The sequence below is a fragment of the Salmo salar genome, chromosome 20 (genome assembly GCF_965601325.2).
Source record: "Salmo salar chromosome 20, fSalSal1, whole genome shotgun sequence".
NCBI lineage: Eukaryota > Metazoa > Chordata > Actinopteri > Salmoniformes > Salmonidae > Salmo > Salmo salar.
In genome coordinates this window covers 1445241-1459995 of record NC_138310.1, presented here as the reverse complement: position 1 = coordinate 1459995, position 14755 = coordinate 1445241, and the positions used below count along the sequence as shown (strand labels likewise).

General features: G+C 43.4%; 1 protein-coding gene across 2 annotated transcripts in view; it reads right to left on the bottom strand.

Annotated features, from left to right (window-relative positions):
* Window positions 1-10438: 10438 nt before the first annotated feature.
* The window catches only part of atg16l1 (autophagy related 16 like 1), a 64193-nt gene continuing 59876 nt past the window's right edge, over window positions 10439-14755 (bottom strand). For both annotated transcript variants that reach the window (XM_014159976.3, XM_014159977.3), the window contains one exon: window positions 10439-13461. In XM_014159976.3, coding sequence (XP_014015451.1) covers window positions 13368-13461 — 94 coding nt within the window. In that variant the 3' untranslated portion in view covers window positions 10439-13367. The remainder of the gene's footprint in view (window positions 13462-14755) is intronic.

Sequence of the window (14755 nt, the reverse complement as noted above, 5' to 3'; positions counted from 1 at the left end):
CACTAAAATGGCCACCCCGATCAGAACTACAGATCACAAAATGGCAATTCCCAGAAGCAAGGGGAACCCTCAGAAGGTGGAGCCGACCCACAGATAAAAGGTCAAGAAAAACCAGGAAGAGAGAGAGAGGGCGGGAAGGATGTATGAACCATAGAGAAAGAGACAATCTACATTGGCTGGATTTACCGTGTACGAGCTAGACTGTTTTGGACTTACCTGTTGGCGTTTAGACCTGGACCTACCAAGAACCAGATTTGTGTACCGAACCCTGCTATCCTTGACCTTACCTGTGGCCTGGGTGGACCAGGACAGCGAAACAAACACACAGGTACTGTCATGTTCGAAAGAACTTTCATTCTGGGCTGACTTTGGTGACAGTTTCCCACTTAATTTGTGACAAACGCTCCTAACTTTGAAGAGGTTTGCCACAGTGTGTTGAGACTGAGCGCTGCAGCATGCAGCGGAGTCTCGTGATTGAGAGGAGAAAGTATGGGGCCAATTTCATGCCATAGGTATTGAATTTAAAATAAAATTAATCATGAACATGAAAAAGAAAAAGTTAAAAATGTCAACATGATATTTTCGAGGAAGGGTGAAATAATAGATGTTGAAATCAAAACCCAAACAATTGAAAGCAAAATGTATAGAATTGTAAACAGAAATAATTATATCAAAAGCAACAAATACAAAATCGTATTCAGTTACACTTTCTTTGGGAAATCCTATTGAATCCATTTTGCCTGCGCTGTTGCCTGCATCCGATGTTCCAAGATGGCATAGCAGTCGGACGTGTGTTTTGTCTTGTCCTGTGTAAATATCGTTGTAAATATCGTATATATCGTTTTCTTCGTTTTTTCGTATATATTTTAATCTCACTTTCCATCTACGGACTGAATATACTCTCCTGCAACCCGCCTCACCCAATGTGGTACAGATCTGCTATTTTTATACTTTAGAACCCCCATCAGGAGCTAGCCAGCTACTAGCTAGTAGTCAGCCACTGCTAGCGGTCTTCACCGTTAACTCGAACACCAGCCAGCCTCAGCTCGGTCAATACCTGCCAGTCTGCACAGCGCGATATCAACCCAGAGCATATCGGACTGCTTTTTCTCTACCACATCTCCGGATTCCTACCGCAAGCTCTGCACCTTTACACCGGATCATCGCAGCTAGCTAGCTGCAATCCGAGTGGCTGCTCGTGTCTAACGTCTCTGTCCTGAAGCAAGCACCAGTTAGCCTTGAGCAGGCCCATCTCCCGGCTTGCCGAAGAGGTCCACCAGCTAATTCTTGGGCTACAATACCTCTTTTGCCAATTGGCCTGGACCCTTGACTGCCGACATGGAGCCCCGCCGATCCATCACGACTGGTCTGCCAACATAATCGCCCGAGGTGGTTTCAATTGGCTCTTCCGTTGCGACATCGCCGCGGGCCCATCTGCTTGCCCCGGCCCGCTAGCTGTCTGAATCGCCGTGTCTCCAGCTCGCCAAGCATAGTAGCGACTACTGAATCGTAACTATTGTCTTATTTCACTATAGAGACCCCAGACCTGCACAATATGCCCTAGATAGCCCTTTTGTCCCACCCCCCACACATGCGGTGACCTCACCTGGCTTAACTGGTGCCTCTAGAGACAAAACCTCTCTCATTGTCAATAATGCCTAGGTTTACCTCCACTGTACTCACATCCTACCAAACCCTTGTCAGTGCATTATGCATTGAATCTATTCTTCCACGCCCAGAAATCTGCTCCTTTTACCCTCTGTTCTGAACGCACTACACGACCAGTTCTTTTGCCTTTAGCCGTACCCTTATCCTACTCCTCCTCTGTTTCTCTGGTTATGTAGAGGTTAACCCAGGCCCTGCAGCCCCCAGCACCCCTCCCATTCCCCAGGCGCTCTCATTTCTTGACTTCTGTAACCATAAAAGCCTTGGCTTCATGCATAGCTTGTATAGTTCTGTCATACTATCCAGGTCTGTGCCCAAACAATTCGAGCTTCTACTTTTAAAAATCCACCTTTCCAGAAACAAGTCTCTCACCGTTGCAGCTTGTGATAGACCCCCCTCAGCCCCCAGCTGTGCCCTGGACACCACATGTGAATTTATTGCCCCCCATCTATCTTCAGAGTTCGTACTGTTTGGTGACCTAAACTTGCTTAACACCCCGGCCGTCCTTCAATCTAAGCTAGATGCCCTCAATCTCACACAAATTATCAAGGAACCTACCAGGTACAACCCTAAATCCGTAACCATGGGCACCCTCTTAGATATCATCCTGACCGATTTGCCCTCTAAATAAACCTCTGCTGTCTTCAACCAGGATCTCAGTGATCACGGCCTCATTGCCTGCAGCCGTAATGGGCCCGCGATCAAACGACCACCCCTCATCACTGTCCAACGCTCCCTAAAACACTTCAGCGAACAGGTTTTCTAAATCGACCTGGCCCGGGTATCCTGGAAGGATATTGACCTCATTCCGTCAGTAGAGGATGCCTGGTTGCTCTTTTTAAAAGTGCTTTCCTCACCATCTTAAATAAGCATGCCCCATTCCAAAAATGTATAACTAAGAACAGATATAGCCCTTGATTCACCCCAGACTTGACTGCCCTTGACCAGCACAAAAACATCCTGTGGCGTTCTGCATTAGCATCGAATAGCCCCCGCGATATGCAACTTTTCAGGGAAGTCAGGAACCAATATACACAGTCAGTTAAGAAAGCTAAGACTAGCTTTTTCAAACAGAAATTTGCATCCTGTAGCACTAATTCCAAAATGTCTTGGGACATTGTAAAGTCCATGGAGAATAAGAGCACCTCCTCCCAGCTGCCCATTGCACTGAGGCTAGGAAACACTGTCACCACCGATAAATCTACAATAATCAATCATTTCAATAAGCATTTTTCTATGGCTGGCCCTACCCCGGCCAACAGCTCTGCACTCCCTGCAGCAACTTGCCCAAGCTCCCCCCCCCACCTAAATCCAGACAGCTGATGTTCTGAAAGAGCTGCAAAATCTGGATCCTGACAAATCAGCTGGGCTTGACAATCTGGACCCTCTATTTCTAAAATTATCCGCCAACATTGTTGCAACCCCTATTTCTAGCCTGTTTAACCTCTCTTTCATATCGTCTGAGATCCCCAAAGATTGGAAAGCTGCCGCGGTAGACCCAAACTTTTAAAGACCTATATCCATCCTGCCTTTCTAAAATCTTCAAAAGCCAAGTTAACAAACAGATCACCGACCATTTCGAATCTCACCGTACCTTCTCCACAAGGTTCAATTCTCGGGCCGACTCTTTTCTCTGTATATATATCAATGATGTCGCTCTTGCTGCTGGTGATTTTTCTGATCCACCTCTACGCAGACGACACCATTCTGTATAGATCTGGCCCTTCTTTGGACACTGTATTAACAAACCTCCAAACGAGCTTCAATGCCATACAAAACTCCTTCCGTGGCCTCCAACTGCTTTTAAATGCTAGTAAAAGTAAATGCATGCTCTTCAACCGATTGCTGCCCACACCCGCCTGCCCGACTAGCATCAATACTCTAATCCAATCCAAAGTAAAATCTAGAATCGGCTTCCTATTTCGCAACAAAGCCTCCTTCACTCATGCTGCCAAACATACCCTCGTAAAACTGACTATCCTACCGATCCTTGACTTCAGCGATGTCATTTCCAAATAGCCTCCAACACTCTACTCAGCAAACTAGAAAGGTTGTACATTTATTAGTCTATCACAGTGCCATCCATTTTGTCACCATAGCCCCGTATACTACCCACCACTGCGACCTGTATGCTTTTGTTGGCTGGCCCTCGCTACATATTTGTCGCCAGACCCACTGGCTCCAGGTCATCTATAAGTCTTTGCTAGGTAAAGCCCTGCCTTCTCAGCTCACTGGTCACCATAGCAACACCCACCCGTAGCAGGTGCTCCAGCAGGTATATTTCACTGGCCATCCCCAAAGCCAACACTTGCTTTGGCCGCCTTTCCTTCCAGTTCTCTGCTACCATTGACTGGAACGAATTGCAAAAATCACTTTAGCTGGAGACTTATATCTCCTTCTCTAACATTAAGCATCAGCTGTCAGCGCAGCTTACCGATCACTGTACCTGTACACAGCCAATCTGTAAATAGCACACCCAACTACCTCGTCCCCATATTATTTTTCTTGCTCTTTTGCACCACACTATCTCTACTTGCACATCATCATCTGCACATCTATCACTCCAGTGTTAATGCTAAATTGTAATTATTTCGCCTCTATGGCCTTTGTATTGCCTAACCTCCCTAATCTTCTACACTTGCATGCACTGTACATAGATTTTTCTGTTGTGTTATTGACTGTACATTTGTTTGTGTAACTCAGTGTTGTTTTTGTCACACTGCTTTGCTTTATCTTGGCCAGGTCGCAGTTGTAAATGAGAACTTGTTCTAAACTGGCCTACCTGTTTAAATAAAGGTGAAATAAAATAAAAATAAATGTACAACCTTTTGGTTACCCTACTTGTATCTTTGCTTTCGATGTCTGTTTCTTTACCTTCACTGTCAGTATTTTCGATTGCAAGTTTAGTCATTTTTTGTGAAGGGCGGGGTTTAAAGGGAGGCGTAGACAATGAATCCCCATTGGTCCACTAGTTTTGGAGTGACGGTTCATCTTAACCCAATCAATGAACATGATATACAGGACTGTTTTCTATTGGCTACTTAAATCAGACGGTCTGACATCACCACTACACACCAAGGCTGCTATCCAAAAACTTAAAAGACACACCCTATCCCCTCAGCCCTCTAATTAAGTGGACACTTCTGATGTATCATGACTTCTGACGAGTATACACTTGCAGGGCAAGGGAGGAAGGAACGATTTTTATAATGAACCACCCTTGGACGGGTGGTTCATGCCGCGATGATTGTGTTTTCAGCCACCGGTAACTTGTGGGTGCTTTATATGCGCTACAGTCAATTATTAGTGCATGTCTACTTATATTAAATATACGCCTACTGTATGATAGCTAGCAAATTAATTAGCTAACTAATGTTAGCCTGCCTAGCTGGAACATTTGTTTTCCCTACAATTTCCAAAAGATTACCAAGCAAAAACATTTTTACGATATGCGTTTGTGCCGTCATGTGCATAAGTAGCACAATTTCTAACTTATTTGCATTCGTTTTTACTTACACTTGTATGTTGACTTCTCCGTTGATGTTTTTAAGTTTTCGCAGACTTTTCTTAGCAGATGTACAATCGTCGTAATTTGAATTATGTGGAGTTTCAGATCCCGGAGAGAACATAATTGTACACTCGCAAAGCCGGCTGCTTCCTGTGACACCAGGTGCTGTAGGTATCCTGGAGGGCAGGTAATACTGAATCCAGAGCCTCACGTAGTGGAATCCTGTCACTTTCATGACAAACATTGTTAAGTCCAGGGCAGGCCATATCATTAAAACCTGTGAATAAGCCTATTTACAAGATGAGCAATCGTTTGCACGCGCAAACAAATAAGTATAGAACATGAGCCAGTTCACTATTCAGCATTAGCACTGCTAAAAGGTCAGATTTTAAAAGTGACTTGAGAAGGAATTGAATATGAGATTTGAAGAGATGTACATTTAATGTAATCACTGAAAGGTTAATGATAAGCACTTTCCCTCATGAATTCTTATGGAACAGCCTTGTGGTTTGACATAGTACATTTTTGAGCAATGTAGATTTCAATGTATGTGTAACCTCTGAGGGGAAAAATGAACTGTCGCACTTAAACTCTATTGAATATGGTTCTGAAATTTTGCCGAATTCAAGGAGGAGAGAATATAGCAGGAGCAGTTTTCATCTGCATGTATTTGTATGATGTGAGAAAATGTTATTCTAAAGGGAGTAAGTTTTAAGATGTCTCTTTTCAAGGCTATTATGCATTGTTCTTACACCCTTTCCTGGTATAAACTGGTATTGGTCTTGTGTCAAATTCACCGTTGCCGCCATCATTTGAGTTCCCTTTCATTTATGATTAGGGCAGAGACTGTACGTAGAAAGTTGAGCTGCGCTCCTTTGTGCTATAACGTCAATCCTCATACAAGTCTAGTCTAAATGTATAAAGTGCCTTATGAATATATATTTATATCAAACTGTGTGAAGATCAGACTCAGATTTGAATATCTCAGTATCTTGATGTATTTTGTATCGGGATGCTATCTGAACTAACGTTCTGAATGTTTACTTTGCTAGCTAATGAGGCGTGAAATAGTTAACGTTACCACGAGCGGTCAAGACAAAGTTGAAACGTATATTTTCATGTACAGGAGCTGGAGGAATCTACATTCATAATGGTCTGATTCCAACTTTAACACCTGTTGCGTGCTTCATTGCCAGACTACAATAAACGGGGTACTCACCTGAACCCGAAGATCCCGTGTGTGCGCGTCTTACGGAACCGGCTGCGCGCGTGCGCAAATTGTGCATTAATGTATTTTGTCCCCCCCACACAACGCGATCACGACAAGCAGGTTAAAATATCAACAACTCAACCAATTATATACATTTGGGGACAGGTCGAAAATCATTAAACATTTATGGCAATTTAGCTAGCAAGTTGTTCTATTTAGCTTGCTTGCTGTTAGCTAATTTGTCCTGGGATATAAACATTGAGTTGTTATTTTACCTGAAATGCACAAGGTCCTCTACTCCGACAATTAATCCACACACAAAACCGAATCGTTTCTAGTCATCTCTCCCCCTTCCGTGCTTTTCCTTCTCTTGACTTTATATTGAGATTGGAAATTTTCATAAATTAGGTGCAATACCGCCATTGACCCAGTTCGTCTTTCAGTCACCCACGTGGGTATAACCAATGAGGAGATGGCACGTGGGTACCTGCTTCTATAAACAAATGAGATAGAGGCAGGACTTGCAGCAAGATCTGCATCACAAATAGAACTGACTTCTATTTTAGCCCTTGGCAAAAAAGATGCTCGTTGGTGCGGGCGAGCAGTGTGGGTGCAATAATTGAATATAGATTTCTAAATTTATTTTGCAACGCTTGCGTGTAGTCAGGGTATCAGTCCTGCAAAGTAGCGCCAGTTAAGAATCGAGGGGTTACACAGGCTCAAGCAAAATCACAATTTGAAATTACCAATCCTGTTCCACAATCTCACTAAAACATTTACCCATCACTCAGATGCTACGGTACACCCACTTTACTCACTGATGCATTGTAGAGTTGAGGCATCTTCCTTAAATTGGATTATTCTCCTTGAAGTGAATACTTTACCCTGGGAAGCAGCCCTTATACACGTGACAGCCAGGCCCCCTCCCCCCAGAGTCACACTTAAGATTACTTTATTGGTCAATTCCACACAAGGTTCAACCGAAACTTGACTTCTGCTCTTAACCCAAACCCTCTTAAAGACACGCATACAGGGTTTATTGGAGGTGCTGCTGCGGCCAAGGGCACAACGACAGGCAATGGAATCTAGGAACCTACAGTTGCCAACTCACTGCATGCCAGATTTTCCCCCGTCATACCCAGGATTCGAACGGGCAACCCCTGGCCACTGGCTTTCCTCTCTAACCACTAGGCTACCAGCCACTCCAGGAGGGTAGCAGGGTGGTGGCCCAAGAGCAGCTAGGGCTTTTGCCTCGTTCCTTTTCATGCGTAAGTTGACCTTATTAGGAGACTTCCAATAGAACAGGAAGAACAGTCGGAAAACAGTCCAAAACAGGAGACATATCTATCCCTACCACACATCTCAGCTTATTTATCAGCCCACCACCTCAAGTTCAACCATAACTGGACGGAGATGCTCTTCCTCTCTGGAAAATCTGCCGACGCCAAAACCTTTGACGAGACTGTCGTTCTCTGCGACAGACACTTCCCTTGAGGAAAAGTCTTAGCTGATTCTGTTGTGTGTGGAGCATGAACCCACAGGTGCGGGTCACCACTGCAATTCAACTGCAACTTCCTGTTAGTTTATGCCATCAGTGGCCATACGTGTCCAGTGTCTCACAGTAGGAGTTCTGATTTAAGATCAGCTTTTCCTTTTAAGATCTCAATGAATAAGACTACATGAACATGGGGGGGACCTTCTTCTAGATGAGCACTTTTACTCATACAGCCCCAGACCTCAACTCATCCAGAATACTGCAGCCCATCTGCATGTTACTACTTATTTAATACGTAATTCACACAGCAAGCTTTTGATGTTTGCTACAACATGGTCATTTTGTTCTGCCAGTATATTACCATAGGGCGCCATTTATTCTAAAAGTATGTTTAAAACAGACACTACCCCTTTCTGAAACACATTATCAAACTTTCCAACGACCTAATGCAGGCCCAAATTTGTGTCATCTGAAAGGAAATGGACAACAATTCTATGGATGCAGGGCCTTATATAGACCATGAGATCAACATGACACTATATATATATACACACAAAAGTACGTGGACACCCCTTCAAATGTGTGGATTTGGCTATTTCAGCCACACCAGTTGCTGACAGGTTTATAAAAATCAAGCACACAGCCACACAATCTCCATAGACAAACATTGGCAGTAGAATGGCCTTACTGCAGAGCTCAGTGACATTCAACGTGGCACCATCATAGGAATCCACCTTTCCAACAAGTCAGTTCGTCAAATGAATGCCCTGCTATAGCTGCCCCGGGTCAACTAAGTGCTGTTATTGTGAAGTGGAAACGTCAAGGAGCAACAATTGCTCAACTGCGAAGTGGTAGGCCACACAAGCTCAGAACTGCATAAAAATCGTCTGTCCTCGGTTGTAACACTCACTGAGTTCCAAACTGCCTCTGCAAGCACAAAAACTGTTCATCGGGAGGTACATGAAGTGGGTTTCCATGAAGTGGGTTTCCACAAGCCTAAGATCACCATGCGCAATGCCAAGCCTCGGCTGGAGTGGTGTAAAGCTCACCGCCATTGGACTCTGGAAACGTGTTCTCTGGAGTGATGAATCCCGCTTCGCCATCTGGCAGTCCGACAGATGAATGAGTTTGGAGGATGCCAGGAGAACGCTACCTGCCCTAGTGCATAGTGTCAACTGTAAAGTTTGGTGGAAGAGGAATAATGGTTTGGGGATGTTTTTCCATGGTTCCGGCTAGGCCCTTTAGTTCCAGTGAAGGGACATCTTAACGCTACAGCATACAATGACAATCTAGACGATTCTGTGCTTCCAACTTTGTGGCAACAGATTGGGGAAGGCCCTTTCCTGTTCTAGCATGACAATGCCCCGTGCACAAAATGAGGTCCATACAAAAATGGTTTTTCGAGATCGTTGTGGAAGAATTTGACTGGCCTGCAGAGCCCTAACCTCAACTCCATCGAACACCTTTGGGATGAATTGAAACAGCGACTGCAAGCCAGGCCTAATCTCCCAACATCAGTGCCTGACCTCACTAATGCTCGTGGCTGAATGGAAGCAAGTCCCCAGAGCAATGTTCTAACATCTAGTGGAAAGTCTTCCCAGAAGAGTGGAGGCTGTTATAGCAGCAAAGGGGGGGACCAACTCCCTATTAATGCCCATGACTTTGGAATGAAATGTTCGACGAACAAGTGTCCCCATACTTTTGGTCATGTAGTTAAGCATATTTTGTAAATATGTATTATTTTAAATATACCTTATGTTGTGCCATGCTAGGGTTATACCAGGGCTGCCCAACCCTCTTCCTGGAGATCTACCTTCGTGGGTTTTCAGTCCAACACTAATTTAACACAGCCGATTCTACTAATTAGCTGCTCAACAAGACCTTAACTATCTGAATCAGATATGCTAAATTAGGGTTGGACTGAAAACCTACAAGACAGTAGATCTCCAGGAGGGTTAGGCAGCCCTGCATTAGACAGTTAAACTAAGCTCATGAGGCATTTCATTGAAGTTATATTCACCAAGAATCCATGGTTATATCATTAATTGAAATGGCAGTAAATATTGCATTTGTACGTTCAAGGATCCAATATTTCTGAATGCAACTACTTCTGACATTATGCACCCTTTAATCTCTAGTGGACAGATTTAGGTAAACATAACTGGTACCGTAGAATCAGTCACCATCCTATGGGATGCGTGATAACAAGCAGCATTAGTGCCGGATCTTGGGTTTCGTCACTGGTTATTTGGACCTGCCAGGATTGAGTGAAGGCGGTGCCCAAACTGCTTTGCGTCGACGGATGACAAACAGGCTGAGAGTTCCCTTTTGCGAGGGTGAGGACTTCGCAAACAGGAAATCTTGATTTCTAACACGCTTATCTCCAGAACCTAATCGAGCATCTGAACAAAATCACAGAATATTTTAGTTACGGGTTAACCAAGATCATGCAACCATTACACAATTTGTGGAAAAGCTGTTCATTGTATTGAGAAGACCATGTGCCTAAATAGAATCTCTCATATGACTAATAATTCTCTAGTTTCAGTTATAGTGTACATTACCGACTAAGATAGTAATTTTATTGACACACGTCATCTGTAGTAAGCTACCATCTGCCTCACCCCAAAAAAACTATATAACACACAAATGTCCCCACACTTTCTCAGTGTGCATACAGTAATACAATGTTTCATATACATACATAATATAACTTAAGCTTTACAATCTTTTTGCTGATCACAGAGGGGTGGGGTAAAGGACTGCTGATCAGCAGTTTACCAAGCATATTTCAAAACCAACCTCCCCTTCCCCTGGCCTGTACACGATGACTGAAGCTTGGAGTTAACCGTGGGGAAAGGAGTCCTGGGTCATGTTCATAAGGGCATGGGAAAAAAAAAAAAAAAAACGGGAAATGAAAATGAGCTGTCTTATTGGACAAGTCCAGATAGTCCTCCCCTGTTTCAGTCCATTTTCTCCTATTTGGTGCCTGCTGAACATGACCCTGAAGAGGGCAGGATATGCTGGCCTGTTTCAACAGAACACTCTTGAGAGAGAATCCCCTGTTTGATCTTATCAGTGCCTTGTATCCTCCAGGGCATGTATTCATACATCTCAGATAGTGACCATTTCATTATTAATGAGTGAAAAACACTTTTCTGGGCCAGATTTGCAGTGTTTGCACCAGTTATTGTCTGAGTGGAAAACATGACCAACAAAGCCAAAAACATGACGCCATTGATCTTCAAACTTTATCTTAAACTTTTCCCCTCTGGGAAAAATTACAAGTGCAAATTTGGGTGCTTTCAGCAGAAGTCTATATTACAAAGCAAGATCAATGAGTTAGCCAGCTAACTTTGATAAACAGAAATAAAATCAGATTTTCTGGTTCATTAGGAAAGCTAAACTAAGATATGTACTTTTGGTTGTTTGTTTAATCAGACCATGCATTTTCAAAGAAAATCATTTTTTTTCAGAATATTTAGGCAAGTTCACTGGCTAAAGCATTACTCTTGCTTTGTAGTACCCCTCAGGACTCAACGTTGTGGAACTTTCAGATGGAAATATGTAGAACATGGCTCTGACATATTGAACAAAGGAATCATGTTCAATCTATTTATGGTATTTCTACCTGCAATGTCCAACAATATTTCACTACTGAACCTGGCCCTTTGTCAGCAGATCCCATTGGACCAAGTTATCCTTGAGGGACTGGGGTTCCCTGCCCATGTGGTGAGCGAGATACTAGTCATTGATATTTAGAACAGCATCAGGTAAACATGATACACGTCATGTGTGTCAACAAGTCCATTGAAATGAAAAAGAAAAAGACTGGAACAAAAACAACATGCACGTGTTAAGGAGTGGAGCTAATCCCCAGTCTATGGAGGACCACAGTATCCGCTAAACGTCTTTGGAAGATGGGGTCAGCTTTAGGCCTACATAAAAGTTCCGATACAAATACATTATGTAGATTAGAACATACTGTACATGCTTTTATAGTGGGGAATCATGTCAGCACTAAACGAAACGTTTCTTGCAATGTCCTGAACTATGCATCCCAGCATGTCACCCCTGGAATCGAGGTGAGCTGACCAATAAACGGGTCTAATAGTTGACCGATCAAGAACAGAATTTCAAGACCAGCACATGCTGTGGCCCTCCAAGACCGGAACGTTGCATTATTTCGATGTTGACAGTGACTGATAGGACATAACACTGAACACCTGAATAAATAGTATTAAGCAGATGTGCCAAGTGTGTGGGTTCATTCCAACTGTCTAGAGAATTGTCATCTCAAACAGAGCATTCCCTGTTTAAATGTTACATGGAGGGCATGTTCATTGTGATTGGCACATGAGTTTGTTATAGAGAATTGTGTTTACTCTTGTTCACAACACGTCTTCCTTACAGCAGTGTCCTTCAATCCTGGTCCCGAGGACCCGCGAGGTGTGTAGGCTTTTGTTCCAGCCCAGTACAACTACTTATAAACTTGTGGTGCAGAGCTATATAACAGACCCTGTGGGTAGCCAGGACAAGGCTTGAAGGGCACTGCATTACAGTATTAACTTGACAACTCAAAGCTCCCATACAGTTTGACAGTTTGAGACAAATCAACCACCCACCTTGTGCCATTTCAGACACAGCCAAGGTGGTGCAAAGTGAATGGAAACACTGCTACACATTAGAAAGACCGGGAACTGCACAAAATCAGTGCTTTCCGTTATTGTTGCCATGCATTTTTTTTAAGGCCAAAAAAAAAGGAATTGTATTTAAAACTGAAACCTGGGCCCAGTTTTTCAAAGTTATCTGATTTCAGCAATTTGATTAGATTAAATGCATAGAAATAGAATGAATCTAACAGACGTCCCCATTCAAGTCAATGATGCACGTGTTCTATTAATTCTATTTCTACGGACTAATTCTACCCAATTGCCGAAATACGATCAGATAAGTTTGGAAAGTGGGCCCAGGAGACAAACACAAACTTGAACTTTAAAAGCCTCTGCCCACCCCAAGGTCTTGTGAAACTAACGACGTGTCCAATTGCAGCCTTAAAAACAGACAATCCAGCTCTGTATATAGTGGCAATTTGGCAACAACTGTTTTATAATGTCATCTCTTAGTTAAACTGTCTAACTCACTCGCCTTGCCTCGGTTGGATATAATTTCAAATGGATATATAATTTTGTTTAACTTTAAGAGAAAACTGCACCTTCATGGCTCTCATCACTGACACATTCAACTGGACACTAACGCTCTGCTGCCACCCATGGGCCACCGGATGACCTCCTTCCTTTAGGCAAGAAAACCACCCCCCCAACGCATCGGAGCACAGAATGGCCCAATGCCAGTGAGGCAAAGTGATGCAGGGGTTGGCCGTTAGAGGGTGGGGCTAGGGAATCCCTGTCCAGTCTGTGCCTCCATTGAACAGTACAGACAGACAGCCAGTCACCCAATGGCAGAGGGCCAGAGCAGAGCATAGCCAATCACATATCAGACCAGAGGACGGCCTTGCTGCCCTTCTCCACACTGACCACGTAGGCTCCCGATGGTGACCAGGACACAGAGTTGATGGCCGAGCTGAGAGAAGAGACAACAGAACGTCAAAACTGAGCAGGACGGCAGAATGGGAGTGTCAGATAGAAGTTACACCTTACCCCAAAGAGATAGCACTTTTTTTCTTTGCATCCTCGCCATAATGCCTTATGTGACAGCATGGGCAGCGCCATTGAGGGCTTACTTCATTTTAAAGTACTTTCTCTTCTACTATGAGTCAGTCAACAAACAAAGGGGTCATACTGCCACCTGGAGTGTGTTGTCTGAACAGGCAAAACACAAGGTTGGTGATTTAATGTCATCTGCAGTTATTGAATGTTTGCTGACGAGTAGAGAGCATTCGAAAAGTACTCAGACTCCTTGACTTTGTCCACATTTTTTACATTACAGCCTTAATCTAAAATGGATTAACTACATTTTTCCTCATCAATTTGCACACAATAACCCATAATGCCAAAGTGAAAACAGGCTTTTAGATATTCTGAAAATAGATGCTTTTTTTTTTTTTACACCTTTAACTAAACTAGGCAAGTCAGTTCAGAACAAATTCTTATTTTCAATGACGGCCTAGGAACAGTGGGTTAACTGCCTTGTTCAGGGGCAGAACGATTTTTACCTAGTCAGCTCGGGGATTCGATCCAAAGCTAGTCCAATGCTCTAACCACCTGCCGCCCCAAATGTACACCTAGTCATTCTTTATTTTTACTATTTCTGCATTGTAGAATAATAGTGAAGACATCACAACTATGAAATAACATCTGGAAACATATATTTTATATTTAAGATTCTTCAAAGTAGCCAGTTTGCTTTTATGACAGCTTTCCACTCTTGGCATTCTCTCAACCAGCTTCATGAGGTAGTCACCTGGAATGCATTTCAATTAACAGGTGTGCCTTGTTAAAAGTTAATTTGTGGAATTTCTTTCCTTCTTAATTGATTGGATATGATTTGGAAAGGCACACACACACACGTCTATATAAGGTCCCACAGTTGACAGTGCACATAAAAGCAAAAACCAAGCCATGAGGTCGAAGGAATTGTCCGTAGAGCTCCAAGACATGATTGTGTTGAGGCACTGATCTGGGGGAGGGTACCAAAACATTTCTGCAGCATTTAAGGTTTAAGAATACAGCAGCCTCCATTCTTAAATTGAAGAAGTTTGGAACAACCAAGACTCTACCTAGAGCCGCCCGGACAAACTGAGCAATCAGGGGAGAAGGGTCTTGGTCAGGGAGTTGACCAAGAACCCGATGGTCACTCTGACAGAGCTCCTCTGTGGAGATGGGAGAACCTTCCAGAAGGACAACCATCTCTGCAG